Raw genomic sequence first — 22,065 nt, forward strand, 5'->3', positions numbered from 1 at the left:
GTCTGCCGAGCACTGCTGTCTGCAGTTCTGTTAACGTTACGGCGAGGGAAGTTGCTTGCTAGCTAACTAAAACACTGCTACACAGTGTCCTTCGCCCCTGCCTGCCGAGCACTTCTTTCCACAGTTCTGTTAACGTTATGCCGAGGGAAGTAGCTAGCTAGCTAAATAGGACCCCGGTATACATTGTCCTTTGCCCCGCCTGCTGAGCACTGCTTTCCCACCGTTCTGTTAACGTTACTGATAGGAAGGTAATGTTAGCTAGCTAGCTAGTGCAGCCAAACCAACTCTCACGTGGCACTACCCTCGCCTCAATCAATGGCAGTGGGCACGTGGTGGGCATGGCATGTAGTTTTTTTTATGTATTTTTACATTTTTCACCTTTATTTAACCAGGTAGGCTAGTTGAGAACAAGTTCTCATTTACAACTGCGACCTGGCCAAGATAAAGCAAAGCAGTGCGACACAAACAACAATACAGAGTTACACATGGAATAAACAAACATACAGTCAATAATACAATAGAAAAAGTCTATATACAGTGAGTGCAAATGAGGTAGGATAAGGGAGGTAAGGCAATAAATAGGCCATAGTGGTGAAATAATTACAATATAGCAATTAAACACTGGAGTGATAGATGTGCAGAAGATGAATGTGCAAGTAGAGATACTGGGGTGCAAAAGAGCAAAATAAATAAATAAATAACAGTATGGGGATGAGGTAGTTGGATGGGCTATTTATAGATGGGCTATGTACAGGTGCAGTGATCTGTGAGCTGCTCTGACAGCTGGTGCTTAAAGTTAGTGAGGGAGATATGAGTCTCCAGCTTCAGTGATTTTTGCAGTTCGTTCCAGTCATTGGCAGCAGAGAACTGGAAGGAAAGGTGGCCAAAGGAGGAATTGGCTTTGGGGGTAGCCAGTGAGATATACCTGCTGGAGCACGTGCTACGGTGGGTGCTGCTATGGTGACCAGTGAGCTGAGATAAGGCAGGGCTTTACCTAGCAAAGACTTATAGATGACCTGGAGCCAGTGTGTTTGGCGACGAATATGAAGCGAGGGCCAGCCAGCGAGAGCATACAGGTCGCAGTGGTGGGTAATATATGGGGCTTTGGTGACAAAACGGATGGCACTGTGATAGACTGCATCCAATTTGCTGAGTAGAGTGTTGGAGGCTATTTTGTAAATGACATCGCCGAAGTCAAGGATCAGTAGGATAGTCAGTTTTACGAGGGTATGTTTGGCAGCATGAGTGAAGGACGCTTTGTTGTGAAATAGGATGCCGATTCTAGACTTAATTTTGGATTGGAGATGCTTAATATGAGTCTGGAAGGAGTTTACAGTCTAACCAGACACCTAGGTATTTGTAGTTGTCCACATATTCTAAGTCAGAACCGTCCAGAGTAGTTATGCTAGATGGGCGGGCAGGTGTGGGCAGCGATCGGTTGAAGAGCATGCATTTAGTTTTACTTGCATTTAAGAGCAGTTGGAGGCCACGGAAGGAGAGTTGTATGGCATTGAAGCTCGTCTGGAGGTTAGTTAACACAGTGTCCAGAGAAGAGCCAGAGGTATACAGAATGGTGTCGTCTGCATAGAGGTGGATCAGAGAATCACCAGCAGCAAGAGCGACATCATTGATGTATACAGAGAAGAGAGCCGGCCCGAGAATTGAACCCTGTGGCACCCCCATAGAGACTGCCAGAGGTCCGGACAACAGGACCTCCGATTTGACACTGCAGTCGGACTACAGATAGACCTTACTCAGTCAAATTGCCAGGGTTAGAAGTTCCAAGCCTGTTCTATTAATTCTATTTATATGTGTGATGCTGCTGCTTCATTCCGGGGGGCGTTGCCTAAGCAACCCAAGACTAATTTTCTTGTTTCAGCGAGGAGGAACAATTTTGTCATCTTGATAAGAATCCATGTTACGACAGAAACATACTCAAACGCACGAATGCCCGGCCCTCCCGTCTTCAGTCAGCCGTTTGTTCCATACACACACAGCAAAAATGTTTTTTTACAGTTATAACGGTTTATTTTATTTTCATGACGGTTTACACCATAACCGTCGGTTACACGGTTATACAGTTATGCCAACCCTAGCACAAACACCAGCTGATACAACTAGAGGTTATGGTAGAGGACTGGGTGGAACCAGATGGGAAGTGTGACTGCTGTGTTTGCATGGAGAGAAATAAAGTAGCCTAACTGTGTGGTCTAATGTATAATGTTGTGTTATGGACAGCACCTCACATATTTTGCGTATCAAAAAATTCAAATCCAAAATGAATCTACACTTACATGTAAATGGTCATATCATTATAAGCTACTGTACATTTTCAATGCGTTTCATAGCAGAGCTAGCTAAACCTGTTTACAGTACAGGAAGGAGGATCCATGGATAAAAGGCATGGTAATTGTGAACCCTAACCTCAACATGAGTAGCAGGAAACCAGGGATGTGTACAGTACAAAGCCCCTGCTGTTCATTATGTTGATGTCTTCAACGAAGGAAACATATATGACTCAAATTAAATGGAATTGAATGTGCTGCACTGTAGAGGGCTGAACGGAGATATGGACACAATTAATTCATGGTGTGTTTGCGACTTACCGTGGTCTCATCTTCATGCAGCACCTGGTCATACCCACTCAGTGCCACACAGAAGATAATGGCTGTCACGTCCTCAAAGCAGTGGATCCATTTCTTCCTCTCCGACCTCTGTCCTCCCACATCAAAGAGCCTACAGAACACACACCATCCGTTACACGCTCACAGAAAAACAAAAAACACATTTTTATTTACAATGCTTTACAAACCTGGACAACTTTGTGCGCCGCCCTATGGGACTCCCAATCGTGGCCAGATGTGATACAGCCTGGATTCAAACCAGGGACTGCAGTGACACCTCTTGCATTGAGATGCAGTGCCTTAGACCGCTGCGCCACTTGGGAGCCCAATTTTGAGCCCCTCCCTACATCTGAAGAAACTTGGGGTTTCAAAGTGTTTGCAGCCACAGAAGGTCTCCTACTACTACTGTAGATATACAGCTCTGGAAAAAATTAAGAGACCATTGCAAAATTATAATTTTCTCTAGTTTTACTATATATAGGTATGTGTTTGGGTAAAATGAACATTTTTGTTTTATTCTATAAACTACTGACAACATTTCTCCCAAATTCCAAATAAAAACATTGTCATTTAGAGCATTTATTTGCAGAAAATGACAACTGGTCAAAATAACAAAAAAGATGCAGTGTTGTCAGACCTCGAATAATGCAAAGAAAATAAGTTCATACTCATTTTTAAACAACACAATACAAATGTTTTAACTTGGGAAGAGTTCAGAAATCAATATTTGGTGGAATAACCCTGATTTTTAATCACAGCTTTCATGCGTCTTGGCATGCTCTCCACCAGTCTTTCACATTGCTGTTGGATGACTTTATGCCACTCCTGATGCAAAAATTCAAGCAGCTTGGCTTTGTTTGATGGCTTGTGACCATCCATCTTCCTCTTGATCACATTCCAGAGGTTTCAATGGGGTTCAGGTCTGAAGATTGGGCTGGCCATGATTGGGCTGGTGGTTCTCCATCCACACCTTGATTGACCTGGCTGTGTGGCATGGAGCATTGTCCTACTGGAAAAACCAATCCTCTGAGTTGGGGAACATTGTCAGAGCAGAAGGAAGCAAGTTTTCTTCCAGGACAACCTTGTACGTGGCTTGATTCATGCGTCCTTCACAAAGACAAATCTGCCCGATTCCAGCCTTGCCAAAGCACCCCCAGATCATCACCGATCCTCCACCAAATGTCAAAGTGGCTGTGAGACCTGGAGAGGCCTACAAGCCACAGTGTCTCACACCCACTGTGACATGTGGTGGAGGATGAGTATGAACTTATTTTCTTTGCATTATTCGAGGTCTACAACACTACATTTGTAGTTATATTTGACCAGTTGTCATTTTCTGCAAATAAATGCTCTAAATGACAATATTTTTATTTGGAATTTGGGAGAAATGTTGTCAGTAGTTTATAGAATAAAACAAAAATGTTCATTTTACCCAAACACATACCTAAAAATAGTAAAACCAGAGAAACTGATAATTTTGCAGTGGTCTCTTAATGTTTTCCAGAGCTGTATATACAGTATTTAAGGTCAGGACAACCTCGAGCTGCTGGGGTTACTGGAAAAAGTCCTGGACCACTAAACTAAAACAGTTTTTCTTCAGTACCGGAACATTATGTTAGCTTTAGTAAAAAGCCTGTCAGAGAGACAGTCATAGGATCAGGAATGAATGGAACACGACAACCCGAAAACCCTGCAGCCTCTCTCTGCACACCACTGATTTAAACATATTATATTAACACATTATTTTCATCCTGTCTTTTTTTGTTCTCAATCAGCTGACTAAGTGAGAGAAGGAGATGAACAAAGAGCTGCTTTGTGCTAGCACTTAGTAGGCAGTCAGGCAGGCCACTGTGAGGAACAGAGGAAAAATACAAGCTCTCTGTTTTGTGACAGACATTTTTTTTATTGTAACATGATCGTGTTACACCAAGCTAAACAATTTTTTTTTTTACACATCCCACTTTTTTTATTGTACACCAGATAATACTGAATGATTTAAAGTTGAATAGTATGTCTCCAGATTTGGCAGTTCTAGAGTAATTAACTAGAGCATAGAATTAAAATGTAGATTAAGTCACAGCTTCTTTTCTCCCAGCGCACTGTACTGATCCCAGTGCTCATATATTTATAAAAAATAACATTTTAATTTCCATGGTACAATAATGGAAAAACCTAGGGTAGAATCCATGTATGTACAGTTGAAGTCGGAAGTTTACATACACCTTAGCCAAATACATTTAAACTCAGTTTTTCACAATTCCTGACATTTAATCCTAGTAAAAATTCCCTGTCTTAGGTCAGTTAGGATCACCACTTTATTTTAAGAATGTGAAATGTCAGAATAATAGTACAGAGAATTATTTATTTCAGCTTTTATTTCTTTAATCACATTCCCAGTGGGTCAGAAGTTTACATACACTCAATTAGTGTTTGGTAGCATTGCCTTTAAATTGTTTAACTTGGGTCAAATGTTTTGGGTAGCCTTCCACAAGCTTCCCACAGTAAGTTGGGTGAATTTTGGCCCATTCCTCCTGACAGAGCTGGTGTAACGGAGTCAGGTTGTTGTAGGCTTCCTTGCTCGCACACGCTTTTTCAGTTCTGCCCACATATTTTCTATAAGATTGAGGTCAGGGCTTTGTGATGGCCACGCCAATACATTGACTTTGTTGTCCTTAAGCCATTTTGCCACAACTTTGGAAGTATGCTTGGGGTCATTGTCCATTTGGAAGACCCATTTGTGACCAAGCTTTAATTTCCTGACTGAGATGTTGCTTCAATATATCCACATAATTTTTCATCCACATAATTTTCCTTCCTCATGAAGCCATCTATTTTGTGAAGTGTACCAGTCCCTCCTGCAGCAAAGCACCCCCACAACATGCTGCTGCCACCCCCGTGCTTCACGGTTGGGATGGTGTTCTTCGGTTTGTAAGCCCCCCCTTTTTCCTCCAAACATAACGATGGTGATTATGGCCAAACAGTTCTATTTTTGTTTCATTAGACCAGAGGACATTTCTCCAAAAAGTAAGATCGTTGTCTCCATGTGCAGTTGCAAACCGTAGTCTGGCTTTTTTTATGGCGGTATTGGAGCAGTGGCTTCTTCCTTGCTGAGCGGCCTTTCAGGTTTTGTCGATATAGGACTCGTTTTACTGTGGATATAGATACTTTTGTACCTGTTCCCTCCAGCATCTTCACAAGGTCCTTTGCTGTTGTTCTGGGATTGATTTGCACTTTTCGCACCAAAGTACGTTCATCTCTAGGAGACAGAACGCGTCTTCTTCCTGAGCGGTATGATGGCTGCGTGGTTCCATGGTGTTTATACTTGCGTACTATTGTTTGTACAGATGAACGTGGTACCTTCAGGCATTTGGAAATTGCTCCCAAGGATGAACCAGACTTGTGGAGGTCTGCAATTTTATTTCTGAGGTCTTGGCTGATTTCTTTTGATTTTCCCATGATGTCAAGCAAAGAGGCACTGAGTTTGGATGTATTTCAAGGCCTACATTCACAGGTACACCTCCAATTGACTCAAATGATGTCAATTAGCCTATCAGAAGCTTCTAAAGCCATGACATCATTTTCTGGATTTTTCCAAGCTGTTTAAAGGCACAGTCAACTTAGTGTATGTAAACTTCTGGCCCACTGGAATTGTGATACAGTGCATTCTAAGTGAAATAATGTGTCTGTAAGCAATTGTTGGAAAAATTACTTGTGTCATGCACAAAGTAGATGTCCTAAACCGACTTGCCAAAACTATAGTTTGTTAACAAGACATTTGTGGAGTGGTTGAAAAACAAGTTTTAATGTCTCCAACCTAAGTGTATGTAAACCTCCAACTTCAACTGTATGACAATCTCCATTTAAGCACACATACTGTATTTACCAAGTATTCCCTTTACATGGTTTCATGAAAAGATCAATGTAAATGCAGCATAACCAATGCATCTATTTTGTAATGGATCAACCTAAATACTGAAAGGAGTTGAATATAATAAAAAATAAAGTAGTTGCAGTAGAGCAGGGATCATCAACTAGATTCAGTCGAGGGCAGATTTCTTCTTGAGCGGATCGTCAGAACATAATAAAAAATAATTTGTAGACTGCAAATTGACCGCAAGCACCCCAAACAGATATGTTTGACTAAAACATAATAATTTGTATTGTAATGTATATGCTGGGAGTCGGAAAGCAAGTGCAGGTGGTGAGTTTAATAATAACCGGAACATCGGACAATATAACAAACACGAGTAGCGTATAGACATGAAACACAAACAGAATCAATAATGCCCGGGGAAAGAACCAAAGGGAGTGACAGATATAGGGGAGATAATCAGGAAGGTGATCGAGTCCAGGTGAATCTCAATGGTGGCAGGTGTGCGTAATAATGAGTAAACTGGCGTCAACGAGTGCCAGAGAGGGGGAGCGGCTCCAGCCACAGGACGCTGGCCAAAGGGACGGTCCAGAAGGACCAGGAGCGGAACGGTCGATTCTGCAAATGCGCGGGAACCAGTCGAGCTGGCTGAGGCGCGGGAACCAGTCGAGCTGGCTGAGGCGCAGGAGCCTGGCGAGGCGGCTGAGGCACGGGAGCCTGACGAGGCGGCTGAGGCGCGGGAGCCTGACGAGCCAACCAAGGCTTGAGAACCTGTCGAGCCAGCTGAGGAATGGAATCCTGATGAGCTAGCTGAGGCATCCCCGGTAGCTTCAGCAATGGAAGCCTGACGAGCCAACCCGAAGCTTGAGAACCTGTCGACCAGAGACTGGTGTTTTGTGGGTACTATTTAATGAAGCTGCCAGTTGAGGACTTGTGAGGCATCTGTTTCTCAAACTAGACACTCTAATGTACTTGTCCTCTTGCTCAGTTGTGCACCGGGGCCTCTCACTCCTCTTTCTATTATGGTTAGAGCCAGTTTGCACTGTTCTGTGAAGGGAGTAGTACAAAGCGTTCTACGAGATCTTCAGTTTCTTGGAAATTTCTCGCATGGAATAGCCTTCATTTCTCAGAACAAGAATAGACTGACGAGTTTCAGAAGAAAGTTATTTGTGTTCTAGCCATTTTGAGCCTGTAATCGAACCCACAAGTGCTGATGCTCCAGATACTCAGCTAGTCTAAAGAAGGCCAGTTTTATTGCTTCTTTAATCAGGACAACAGTTTTCAGCTGTGCTAACATAATAGCAAAAGGATTTTCTAATGATCAATTAGCCTTTTAAAATTATAAACTTGGATTAGCTAACACAACGTGCCATTGGAACACAGGAGTGATGGTTACTGATAATGGGCCTCTGTACACCTATGTAGATACTCCATAACAAATCTGTCATTTCCAGCTACAATAGTCATTTACAACATTAACAATGTCTACACTGTATTTCTTTTCAATTTTATGTTATTTTAATGGACAAAAAAAAATATTTTCTTTTAAAAAAAAGGACATTTCTAAGTGACCCAAACTTTTGAACAGTAGTGTATATATTTTTTCTTTGCTAAGAAATCTTTTTCTTTGCTAAAATCCCCCGTGGGCCACCAGTTGGGGAAACCTGCAGAAGAAGGATATTTGAGGACGAGGAAGATGAGCACTGAGCTAGTGTCTCACCTGAAGTGCAGGTTCTTGAAGACAAAGTGAGTTTCTACGATGCCAGTGGTCTTGACTCGGGTTCTGAGAATGTCCTGCTCTGTGGGCTGGTAGTCAGGAGCACCGATCCGGTCTAAACTGTCTAGGTAGCTGGGGAGAGAGATAGAGATGCCAGTTAGGATCAATGCATTGGACTCTGTTTTCAACCCTAAGCTCTGTGGACTGAGACAGGGGGTCTGAACTCTGTTCTTCTGGGGCCGCAAGTGCACACTGGTTTTCATTCACCACAGAATTTAATTAATTTACTTAAATCATCGATTGGAGAAGGAGTAGTCTGCCCTGCTCCCCTGAGCCTGGATGAGGGACTGACAAAAAGCTTATAGCCTAATGACAACCTGGCATTGGAATCTGAAGAGCTGGAGCAGTGCACTCCAGTTACAAGGGCCATCATGGGCATTTTGGATAGGAAATGTCGAAGACTATGCTACATCTGAGCTATGGGCCCACATCAGCTAGAGTAGCTGGGATTGCTTAGGACTGGGTGCAAACCTACTGCTCCACATGCAGGAGAGGTAACAATCAAGAGGGGGGAAATAGACAATGATGACATCATAAAATAGACAATGATGACATCCATCTTGTTAGGGGTCAACAAAACATTGCAGTGAGTGCCTCATGCTGTTTCTCCCACAAACGCACGCACACACACGGAGACACATTTTTTACAAACATTTTCTATTTTCATTTTCTAATCACATAGGGATAATAACAAAACAATAACAATTCACAGTGCCTCACGCTGTTTCTCACACACACACACACACACACACACACACACACACACACACACACACACACACACACACACACACACACACACACACACACACACACACACACACACACACACACACACACACACACACACACACACACACACACTCAAATAGAAGCATATTCTCTCCCGCCATCTGTGTTTATGTGTAATGGTGTCATTCACTGATCTGCGTCCAGTTGAGAGGGGCTTTGCTTGGCAGCTGCAGTATTCAGCAGCAGTGTGTGAACATTCCAACCTGGCCACAGCCTGGTGACACAACCAACTGAGGGGGGCATTTACACTGCATAACGCAACCATACGCTGCATGGAACCACAGTGCAGTATGTTGCTGAATGGTTTTGAATGTATGTACACGTGAAATGAGTGATAAATGATTAACAAGCCCATGTCCAGCGGTAAATGTGCTGCATCAATTGCCAAGCTCTCAGTTCGGGTGGCAGGGTGCCAAGCACTAATGCAGCTCATTAACAGTAGTGCCTAAAGACCTGGGCTGTGTCCACACTGTCTGCCTGTCTGTCCATGATATAGGGAGGGGGGCAGAGAGAATGACGCAGAGAGAAAAATAGGAAGAGGCCCAGGTCAGGGAGATAGAGGAAGAGCAGTGGGGGAGACCTGTGATGTAACTGCTGGAACTAGAATGAGATGTGACATCTGTACAAAGTGTATCCATAACTCACACTGACATGGTCATTTGAACCCAGATGAAACCACTCCAGAGAATGGATTCACCCTGCCCTGCCATTACAGGCCAGCCCATCTGCTCAGAGAGATGTAGTAAACCTCAATGTCTCCAGGGGGCGACAATAAGACAACTGGGGTTATAGTCATTACTGCCTATGAATGTTTGATTCTGGCCACATCATCCACATAGGGCTGGGCGATATGGTCAAAATATCATATCACTGAATTTGACGGTATTTTATGTTTTTTATTAATAAAAGTTCTAAATTTGCTTCATGAGTAGTGCGTGACCCTAGCGTGGCAACACATACATTGTAAGTGATTTCAATGGGTCTTTCTCCATTCTGATTGTTATATACTGTTCAATTCAACCCCACAAATATTTCAGCATTTTCGATTCCTGCATTTCCTGCACTCATTTGAGATAATTTTCACTCTGCCACGTAGGGTTGCACAATATCTGCAAACAATCTAGGCCTTATTTTTAACCAAATGTTGACTTGCGATTTAGAGCAAAACACTTGGGTGAACTGTTGGAATCATGGAAATATAATAATTATTTTAATTCTATAGTTAGAATATAATAGTGAGCACTTTGAATACAGTATTGTTTGACATGACAACAAATTAAAATGCCAGGGAGGAGTTATTGTGACAGAGTAGGAACAAAGTGTTGATAAGTGTTTCCTAGGCGATCCTATAATCTTTGGCTACATTGAATGTTTACTCTTAGCTACTTCATGTAGCTAACATATTCTTGCTTTGTGTATTCCTCTTTGATTTAGAAGATACTGATGCACAAACAACATGCTGATTTAGGCCTACACCATCACTGGTATCATCAGGCTGTATAGCTAATTACGTTTGCTCTGACATTTAGCTAGCTAGCGAATAGCATTAGCGATTAGCATTAGGGGCTAACAGGATTTAGGCCCAACTTGCTAAGAAAAGACAAACTAGCTGTTTGCAGATGCTGCTAAGAAACACAAACAAATAGTGTAATTATAGAACGCTAGTGGATTTATATTAAGAAGCAAAGTAAAAACAGCATCGTTGTCATCAACATTGTTGCATGTGCTGCATTGACCCTGCAGATTGAACTCAATTGTTTTGTGGTCAAAGAACAACAAATGTGCTTCTTGAGTGGGAGAGGGCAGGGCTAGGTCTGTGTGAAAAGTGGCATGGAGAGATTAGGAACATTTTCCATCTGGCTAGAAATTAATAAGGAAATTATTTCTCAACAGAGAAAAATGTCCTCATGTATGCTACCTATATCCCCCCAATAGAATCCCCATACTTTAACAATGACAGCTTCTCCATCCTAGAGGGGGAGAGTAAAAATGTCCAAGCTCAGGGACATGAACTAGTCTGTGGCGAACTAAATGCCAGAACTGGACAAGAACCCGACACCCTCAGCACACAGGGGGACAAACACCTACCTGGAGGTGAGAGCATTCCCTCCCGCATATGCCCCTCTAGACAGAACTACGACAACATAACCAACAAAAACGGGTCACAACTTCTGCAGATCTGTCGGACGCTGGGTATGTACATAGTCAATGGTAGGCTTCGAGGGGACTCCTATGGTAGGTACACCTATAGCTCATCTCTTGGCAGTAGTACTGTAGACTACTTTATCACTGACCTCAACCCAGAGTCTCTTAGAGCGTTCACAGTCAGTCCACTAACACCCCTATCAGATTACAGAAAAATCACACTCTACTTGAACAGAGCTATGCTCAATCATGAGGCATCAAAGCCAAAGGAACTGAATAATATTAAGAAATGCTATAGATGGAAGGAAAATAGGGTGGAAATCTACCAAAAAACATTTAGGCAACAACAAATTAAATTCCTTCTCGACAATTTCCTGGACAAAAGGTTTCACTGTAATAGTGAAGGTGTAAACTTGGCAGTAGCTTCCCTATCAAATCAAAAAAATTCAAGCAGGCAACCTATGAATTTTTCAAGCAGGCAACCTATGAATTTTAACAACAATGACAAATGGTTTGATGAAGAATGCAAAAACCTAAGAAATTGAGAAACCTATCCAACCAAAAACATAGAGACCCAGAAAACCTGAGCCTACACCTTCACTATGGTGAATCACTAAAATAATACAGAAATGCATTACGGAAAAAGAAGGAACAGCACGTCAGAAATCAGTTCACTTCTGGTCAAATTGGAAAACTCGAAACAAACAACAACACAAAGAGTTATCTATCAAAAACGGAGATGTATGGATAAACCACTTATCTAATCTTTTTGGCTCAATAACAAAGAACAAATAATAAAAACATATACATGATCAAATACAAATCTTAGAATCAACTATTAAATACTACCAGAACCTACTGGATTCTCCAATTACATGAACTACAGGACAAAATACAAACCCTCCAACCCATAAAGGTCTGTGGGGTTGATGGTATCCTAAATTAAATTATAAAATATACAGACCACAAATTCCAATTGGCTATACTTAAACTCTTTAACATCATCCTCAGCTCTTGCATCTTCCCCAATATTTGGAACCAAGGACTGATCACCCCAATCCACAAAAGTGGAGACAAATTTGACCTAGTTGGTATGTTGAAGGTTATGTTCCTTTTGATGGCATAGAAGGCCAATCTTGCCTTGTCTCTCAGATCGTTCGCAGCTTTATGGAAGTCACCTGTGGCGCTGATCTTTAGGCTGAGGTATGTATCGTTTTTTTGTGTGCTATAGGGCAACGGTGTCTAGATGGAATTTGTTTTCGTGGTCCTGGCAACTGGACCTTTTTTGGAACACCATTATTTTTGTCTTTCTGAGATTTACTGTCAGGTTCCAGGTCTGACAGAATCTTTGCAGAAGGTCTAGGTGCTGCTGTAGCTCCTCCTTGGTTGGGGACAGAAGCACCAGATCATCAGTAGACATTTGACTTTAGATTCTAGTTGGGTGAGACCGGGTGCTGCAGACTGCTCTAGTGCCATCGCCTTTATTTTGGTTTGTTTGTTTGTCAATTAGGGTGTACAGGGTGAATACGTGGTCTGTCTTACGGTAATTTGGTAAAAAGCCATCTTGACATTTGATCAGTACATTGTTTTGGCTGAGGAAATGTACGAGTCTACTGTTAATGATAATTCAGAGGATTTTCCCAAGGTTGCTGTTGACGCATATCCCCCGGTAGTTATTTGAGAAACAGATGCTTCACAAGTCCTCAACTGGCAGCTTCATTAAATAGTACCCACAAAACACCAGTCTCAACGTCAACAGTGAAGAGGCGACTCCGGGATGCATGCCTTTGCTTTTCTTTCAAAAAGAAGGACTTCTAAGTGACCCAAACTTTTGAACTGTAGTGTATGTTTCCCATGTCAATAAAGCCCCTTAAATTGAATTGAGAGCGGAGAGAGATGACCCAAGTAGCAAAGTAAACTATAAAAATGGACGTTACATATGGCGTATCACATTTAACAAACTAAACATTCAAATACCGGTATAGAAGGTAAAGTAAAAACCCAAACCGGTCCGTGCATCAATACAGGTATATCGTAAAATACAGTATACCGCCCAGCCCTACATCCACATCATATTCACACTAGAGGTCGATCGATTATGATTTTTCAACGCCAATACCGATTATTGGAGGACCAAAAAAGCTGATAACGATTAATCGGACGATAAAAAAAAAAAAATGTATTTGTAATAATGACAATTCCAGCAATACTGAATGAACACTTATTTTTACTTAATATAATACATCAATTAAATCAATTTAGCCTCAAATAAATAATGAAACCTATTCAATGTGGTTTAAATAATGCAAAAACAAAGTGTTGGAGAAGAAAGTAAAAGTGCAATATGTGCCATTTAATAAAGCTAACGTTTAAGTTCCTTGCTCAGAACATGAGAACATATGAAAGCTGGTGGTTCCTTCAAACATGAGTCTTCAATATTCCCAGGTAAGAAGTTTTAGGTTGTAGTTATTATAGGAATTATAGGACTATTTCTCTCTATACCATTTGTATTTCATATACCTTTGACTATTGGATGTTCTTATAGGCACTTTAGTATTGCCAGTGTAACAGTATAGCTTCCGTCCCTCTACTCGCCCCTACCTGGGCTCGAACCAGGAACACATCGACAACAGCCACCCTCGAAGCATCGCTACCCATCGCTCCACAAAAGCTGGCGGCCCTTGCGGAGCAAGGGGAACAACTACTCAAAGTCTCAGAGCGAGTGACGTCACCGATTGAAACGCTATTAGCGCGCACCCCGCTAACTAGCTAGCCATTTCACATCGGTTACACCAGCCTAATCTCGGGAGTTGATAGGCTTGAAGTCATAAACAGCTCAATGCTTGAAGCACAGCGAAGAGCTGCTGGCAAAACGCACGAAAGTGCTGTTTGAATGAATGCGTACGAGCCTGCTGCTGCCTACCATTGCTCAGTCAGATTGCTCTATCAAATCATAGACTTAATTATAACATAATAACACACAGAAATACGAGCCTTTGGTCATTAATATGGTCGAATCCGGAAACTATATTTTCAAAAACAAAACGTTTATTCTTTGAGTGAAATACGGAACCGTTCCGTATTTTATCTAACGGGTGGCATCCCTAAGTCTAAATATTGCTGTTACATTGTACAACCTTCAATGTTATCTCATAATTATGTACAATTCTGGCAAATTAATTACGGTCTTTGTTAGGAATAAATGGACTTCACACAGTTTGCAACGAGCCAGGTGGACCAAACTGCTGCATATACCCTGACTGCTTGCACGGAATGCAAGAGAAGTGACACAATTTCCCTAATTATAAGAAATTCATGTTAGCAGGCAATATTAACTAAATATGCAGGTTTAAAAATATATACTCGTGTATTGATTTTAAAGAAAGGCATTGATATTTATGGTTAGGTTTGGTGCAATGACAGTGCTAAATCATCACCCTTTTGGCGAAGTAGGCTGTGATTCGATGAGAAATTAACAGGCACTACATCGATTATATGCAAGCAGAACACGCTAGATAAACTAGTAATATCATCAACCATGTGTAGTTAACTAGTGATTATGTGAAGATTGATTGTTTTTTATAAGTTTAATGCTAGCTAGCAACTTACCTTGGCTTCTTGCTGCCCTCGCGTAACAGGTAGTCAGCCTGCCACGCAGGCTCCTCGTGGAGTGCAATGTAAGGCAGGTGGTTAGAGCGTTGGACTTGTAACCGGAAGGTTGCAAAAACGAATCCCTGAGCTGACAAGGTAAAAATCTGTCGTTCTGCCCCTGAACAAGGCAGTGAACCCACCGTTCCTAGGCCGTCATTGAAAATAAGAATGTGTTCTTAACTGACTTGCCTAGTTAAATAAAGGTGTAAAAAAAAAATCTGATTGTTATGAATACTTGAAATCGGCCCTAATTAATCGGCCATTCCGATTAATCGGTCGACCTCTAATTCGCACAGCAATATTATTTACACAGTATATGAACCAGCCCAAACAAAAAGCCAATTTCCCCTCTGGAAGTTCAACTTGTAACCCCAAATCCAATAAACATGATGAGAATATAGGTTAAAGCCTCCAGTGCCTCCTTGAATTTACTGTTTCATTATTCCAAGGGAGCACACTTTTCTCTCTGTATCTCTCCTTTCTGTCCATCACTGATATGTTCTCTCCTTTTCTGTTTTCCTCTCCCAGTTGACCATTCCTCTTATCTGTATTTGCCTTGCCTTTCTCCCCCATTGGGATGTATTGTTTAACATCAAATAGGAGCTGCCAATGCAAATTTCAGCCGGCTGTAAGAGGGGGATTTCCATAAAGGACTGTGAGTGGTCTGTTGCAGTCTAGTCTCATACAGTGTCATAGTCTCAGTACCAGCTACAGCAAGCGCGTTATGAAATTAATTGTGAATCTCTGTTTACTTTGACAGAAAGGGCACAATCCAATGAGGAGTAAGCAGCAGAAAGTGTGTTTATTCCTCTGCCATGACACAATTGACATTTTCTATCCAACTGGATATCAGTGTGCTCTTCAATGAAATACTATCTCTCCAGTGTATTCCAGCCAAACCTCCCTTGAAATATCTACTGGAGTTCATGAAATCAACATCCATATTTTCCACCAGTAACTAATATGATGAATAAAATCTCAAGGGAAGTCTTGGGGATTTGAGGTCTGGTATTTTATGTAGTATGTCACAAAAATGTAGTAGCTCTGTGGCTCTGCAACCCAGTGGTGTTCTATAGAAATTAGGTTCTGTGCTGTTAGGATTAGGCTGAGTCATCTGGGGTCTGTTCAAGTGGTGTAGAGGTGGAGTGCAGAGGGAAGGGGGCTCTCTCTTTGGTATGGGGGACTCATATCTGTCCCTCACTACTTTGGCTCCCTGCCAGTAACATCCTCCCCCTCCCACACACCATCCCCCCTCTTCCCTCACTCTCCTCCCTCCTCTCCTACCCCTCCTCTTCATAATCCACTTTGAGTGCTCTGCCTGGCAACACTTCTCAGCAACAAGCCTGCTGTCGGCTGCTTCCCTTACGTAGCAGATCATTAATGTTGCAGGTTAGGATAATTAGGTTAAGGTTAGGAAAAGGGTTATGGTTAGCTAAAATGCCAAACAATTATACTTTTGACATCAATTTGGCGTGACTCACAGACAGCGGGTAGAAACGAGGAAGATCAGAAAGTAGAGGACTTTAACTTCTTATGGCTGCAGGGGCAGTATTGAGTAGCTTGGATGAAAGGTGCCCAGAGGTGCCCAGAGTAAACGGCCTGCTCCTCAGTCCCAGTTGCTAATATATGCATATTATTATTAGTATTGGATAGAAAACACTCTGAAGTTTCTAAAACTGTTTGAATGATGTCTGTGAGTATAACAGAACTCATATGGAAGGCAAAACCTGAGAAGAAATCCAAACAGGAAGTGGGAAATCTGAGGTTGGTCGATTTTCAACCCAGCCCCTCTTGAATACACAGTGGGATATTGGTTATGTTGCACTTCCTAAGGCTTCCACTAGATGTCAACCGTCTTTAGAAACTTGAATGAGGCTGCTACTGTGATGTGGGGCCGGATGAGAGCTCTTTGAGTCAGAGGTCTGGCAGAGAGCCAGGTCCTGGTCACGCGCATTTCACATGATAGCGACCTGCGTTCCATGGCTTCTCTACAGACAATGGAATTCTCCGGTTGGAACGTTATTGAAGATTTATGATAAAAACATCCTAAAGATTGATTCTATACTTAGTTTGAAATGTTTCTACGACCTGTAGTGTAACTTTTTGAACTTTTCGTCCGACGTTCGGCTGGACCTGCATGAGGGTTTGGATTTGTGTACTAAACGCCCTAACAAAAGTAGCTACTTGGACATAAATAATGGACATTATCGAACAAATCAAACATTTATTGTGGAACTAGGATTCCTGAGAGTGCATTCTGATGAAGATCATCAAAGGTAAGGGAATATTTATAATGTTATTTCTGATTTCTGTTGACTCCAATATGGCGGTTAATTTTTTTCTTCTTTTCTGAGCGCCGTTCTCAGATTATTGCATGGTTTGCTTTTTCTGTAAAGTTTTTTTTAAATCTGACACAGCGGTTGCATTAAGGAGAGGTATATCTATAATTCCATGTGTAACAATTGTATTTTCATCAACATTTATGATGAGTATTTCTGTAAAATTGATGTGGCTATGCAAAATCACTGGATGTTTTTGGAACTAGTGAACGTAACGCGCCAATGTTAACTCAGATTTTTTGATATAAATATGAACTTTATCAAACAAAACATACATTATTGTGTAACATGAAGTCCTATGAGTGTCATCTGATGAAGATCATCAAAGGTTAGTGATTCATTTTATCTCTATTTCTGCTTTTTGTGACTTGGTGGTGACCTAACATAATCGTTTGTGGTGCTTTCGCTGTAAAGCCTATTTGAAATCGGACACTTTGGTGGGATTAACAACAAGATTACATTTAAAATGGTATAAGATACATGTATGTTTGAGGCATTTTAATTCGGAGATTTCTGTTGTTTGAATTTGGCGCCCTGCACTTTCACTGGCTGTTGTCATATCGATCCCGTTAACGGGATTGCAGCCATAAAAAGTTTAAGAGAAGAACAGAGAGAACAGAGATAATTAAGTGTCCTGTGGTACACCACAGTGGCATGGTAGGGCTGGAGGTGGGGGTGAGCCACACATGGTTACAACTTATCTGATGGGCCTCTGGTAAAGTTGATGTGGTAAAACACAGCACTGCTTCAGTGAAGCTGATGGGTGGTGAGCTCTGTAGCACAAAATGGCTGCCATGCATGATTTAGTTGGGAGCTATGATATGCTTGTTCATGGGTATTCTTTCAGTATCAGCTGATTGTTTTAGTTGATAAGATGAACACTGTATTTTTGACTGGGAATCTTCAAATGGGTTATTTTGGTCCCTTGGGGGAGAAGACACACACTACCATATAAATAGCATTCTAATGAATATGCACATTGTGAATAAATGGGTCACAAATGAAGGCCATCCACGTGCCCGTACATCACTGAGGACATATCCAGAGCCATTCAGAGAGAGAGACAGAGAAGAGACGAATGTCATGTGGGCTACCTTCAGACATATACAACTCAATGAGTTATACAACGTTTTCATAAAGCAGACTGGGATAAAACAACCCAATCTAATCTGTACGATAACATAATCATGCCAGACATTGGCATATCAAAGTCTACATGGTGTGTCTTGAGTTCCATGTAAATGTGAAATAAATGTGTTTCATAAAAATGGAATGCAATACTATGGGCTTAAGCCCCCCACCTCCTTTGAGAAGCTGAGCCACTCGCCACAATCATTGTCTCTCTCTCCTGCTCCAGTGTCACTGTGTATCACTGGTGCTCTCCATACTAGTCCTCAAGATGACTTACTGAACCACCACACTCACAAAGACAGCTGCCTTTAAATGTCTGATGTTTTGCACTTACTCAATGCAGCATTCATTGATGATTCAGATTGGGTTAGCTGGGATGGGAAAGGGGGATACCTAGTCAGTTGTACAACTGAATACATTCAACTGAAATGTGTCTTCCGCATTTAACCCTCTGAATCAGAGAGGTGTGGGGGGCTGCCTTAATCAACATCCACGTCGTCGGCGCCTGGGGAACAGTGACTCACAGACAGCACTGCCTTGCTCAGGGGTAGAACAACAGATTTTTACCTTGTCTGCTTGGGGATTCAATCCAGCAACCTTTCGGTTACTGGCCCAACCCAACGCTCCTACCCACCAGGCTACCTGCCGTCCCAGGATAGGGTGGATGAGACGATGGACACACCTGGTGGTTGTTCTCTCTCTCTCTGCCATTTTCAGAGCTCACTAAAGTGTCATGAGAGAGAGCCCCACAGGCTCCTAAATCAACTACATAATAGCTGATAGCTGATGCTAAATTCTCTCTAGCTCTTTCTCTCTCTCTCTTTCTTTCTCTCCCTCTCTCTCTCATTTTGAGAGTTCACTGAAGTGTCATGAGAGGGATAATATCTCTCTGACTGACACACAACCACACACTGTTTAAGAAAATCCCAAATTATGCTAATTCAAGCTCTCAAGATCTCCCTCCAAAACCTACATGATTGTGTGTATGTGCACATATAAATACAAAATAAGTGTTTGATACCAATTCATATTTGTTGAATATGACTACAGTCACATGGACATAAATGAATAGAGTGAGTGGATGATGTCTATGTATGTGTGATCCACAAACAGGAGCATTGTTTGAACAGAGTAATGAGAGTTGTATTGATCCTGCAGCACCCGGCCCTCCTGTAAGGGGCGGTAGAGGTAGAGTAGTACTCACTATTGGGCGGAGTCATTGAGCTGGTATTCTCGGGCGCGGCTGAAGCACTCCTGGATGCCGGAGTCGGACCACAGGTGGATCATAGCCCCCAGGAGCTCAGGAGAGTATGGCTCAGTGTCCTCCATACGACTCACCACGTCACACACCAGCTTAGCATCAGCCTGAGGAGGGAGAGGAACAACAGGTACATTACAGCACCTACAGTACAACCTATACACACAAGCCTGTAGAGAGGAAAACCTCAGCCCGTAGAGAGGAAGAGGCAAAGCACTCACATTAAGTATTCATACCACAGAATAAAACCAGAGAGGTATTTCCTGTGCAGAGATAAAAATACTAAAATTACAGTGTAAATAGAAAATAGATACAGTCAGAAGATTACATACACCTTAGCCAAATACATTTAAATTCAGTTTTTCACAATTCCTGACATTTAATCCTAGTAAAAATTCCCTGTCTTAGGTCAGTTAGGATCACCACTTTATTTTAAGAGTGTGAAATGTCAGAATAATAGTACAGAGAATGATTTATTTCAGCTTTTATTTCTTTCATCACATTCCCAGTGGATCAGAAGTTTACATACACTCAATTATTATTTCGTAGCATTTCCTTTAAATTGTTTAACTTGGGTCAAACGTTTCGGGTAGCCTTCCACAAGCTTCCCACAATAAATTGGGTGAATTTTGGCCCATTCCTGACAGAGCTGGTGTAACAGTCAGGTTTGTAGGTCTCCTTGCTCACACACGCTTTTTCAGTTCTGCCCAAACATTTTCTATAGGATTGAGGTCAGGGCTTTGTGATGGCCACTCCAATACCTTGACTCTGTTGTCCTTAACTTCTTATGACTGCAGGGGCAGTATTGAGTAGCTTGGATGAAGGGTGCACAGAGGTAACCAGAGTAAACGGCCTGCTCCTCAGTCATAGTTGCTAATATTTGCATATTATTATTAGTATTGGATAGAAAACACTCTGAAGTTTCTAAAACTGTTTGAATTATGTCTGTGAGTATAACAGAACTCATATGGCAGGCAAAAACCTGAGAAGTTCCACTTCCTGTTTGGATTTTTTCTGAGGGTGGCAGATTATCAACCAAGCTCTCATTGAAATTACAGCGAGATATTGATGAGTTTTCACTTCCTACGGCTTCCACTAGATGTCAACAGTCAATAGAACTTTGTCTGATGACTCTAATGTGAAGGGGGGCCGAAGGAGACAGGAATTAGTCACCACTGCCACGAGCTGACCATGCTTTGACCACGCGCGTTCACGTGAGAGGCAGCTCCGTTCCATCGCTCAACTGAAGTCAATCTAATTCTCCGGTTGGAACGTTATTCAAGATGTATGTTAACAACATTCTAAAGATTGATTCAGTACATCGTTTGACATGTTTCTACTGACTGTTATGGAACTTTTGGACATTTCGTCACGTTATAGTGGACGCGCTTTGTGACTTTGGAATTGTTTACCAAACGCGCTAACCAAAGTAGCTAATTGGACATAAATAACGGACATTATCGAACAAATCAAGCATTTATTGTGGACCTGGGATTCCTAGGACTGCATTCTGATGAAGTTCATCAAAGGTAAGGAAACATTTATCATGTATTTTCTGGTTTCTGTTGATTCCAACATGGCAGCTAATTTGGCTATTGTTCTGAGCGTCTTCTCAGATTATTGCATGGTCTGCTTTTTCTGTATTTAAAAAAAAATCTGACACAGCGGTTGCATTAAGGAGAGGTATATCTATAATTCCATGTGTATAACTTGTATTATCATCTACATTTATGATGAGTATTTCTGTTGAAACGATGTGGCTATGCAAAATCACTTGATGTTTTTGGAACTAGTGAATGTAACGCGCCAATGTAAACTCAGATTTTTTTATATAAATATGAACTTTATCAAACAAAACATGCATGTATTGGTTAACATGAAGTCCTATGAGTGTCATCTGATGAAGATCATCAAAGGTTAGTGATTCATTTTATCTCCATTTCTGCTTTTTGTGACTGCTATATTTCGCTGGAAAAATGGCTGTGCTTATTGTGGTTTGGTGGTGACCTAACATAATCGTTTGTAGTGCTTTCGCTGTAAAGCATATTTGAAATCGGACACTTTGGTGTGATTAACAATAAGATTACCTTTAAAATGATATAAGACACATGTATGTTTGAGGAATTTTAATTATGAGATTTCTGTTGTTTGAATTTGGCGCCCTGCACTTTCACTGGTTGTTGTCATATCGATCCTGTTAGCGGGATTGCAGCCATAAGAAGTTTAAGCCATTTTGCCACACCTTTGGAAGTCATTGTTCATTTGGAAGATCCATTTGCGACCAAGACTGATGTCTTGAGATGTTGCTTCAATATATCCACATAATTTTCCTCCCTCGTGATGCCATCTATTTTGTGAAGTGCACCAGTCCCTCTTGCAGCAAAGCACCCACACAACATGACGCTGCCACCCCCGTGCTTCACGGTTGGGATGGTGTTCTTTGGCTTGCAAGCCTCCCCCTTTTTCCTCCAAACATA

At 41.7% G+C, this 22,065-nt stretch overlaps 1 protein-coding gene across 3 annotated transcripts in view; it reads right to left on the reverse strand.

Moving 5' to 3' along the window:
- Positions 1-22,065, reverse strand: part of LOC139539876 (guanine nucleotide-binding protein G(o) subunit alpha) — a 157,313-nt gene that overhangs the window by 12,806 nt on the left and 122,442 nt on the right. For all 3 annotated transcript variants that reach the window (XR_011668030.1, XM_071343241.1, XM_071343242.1), the window contains exons 4-6: positions 19,535-19,695; positions 8,216-8,344; positions 2,607-2,736 (exon numbers count right to left, since the gene is read on the reverse strand). Coding sequence is in view for 2 of the 3 variants with exons in the window: in XM_071343241.1 (XP_071199342.1) it covers positions 2,607-2,736; positions 8,216-8,344; positions 19,535-19,695 (420 nt within the window). In the remaining variant the exon portion in view is untranslated. The remainder of the gene's footprint in view (positions 1-2,606; positions 2,737-8,215; positions 8,345-19,534; positions 19,696-22,065) is intronic.

The sequence above is a fragment of the Salvelinus alpinus genome, chromosome 15 (assembly GCF_045679555.1).
Source record: "Salvelinus alpinus chromosome 15, SLU_Salpinus.1, whole genome shotgun sequence".
NCBI lineage: Eukaryota > Metazoa > Chordata > Actinopteri > Salmoniformes > Salmonidae > Salvelinus > Salvelinus alpinus.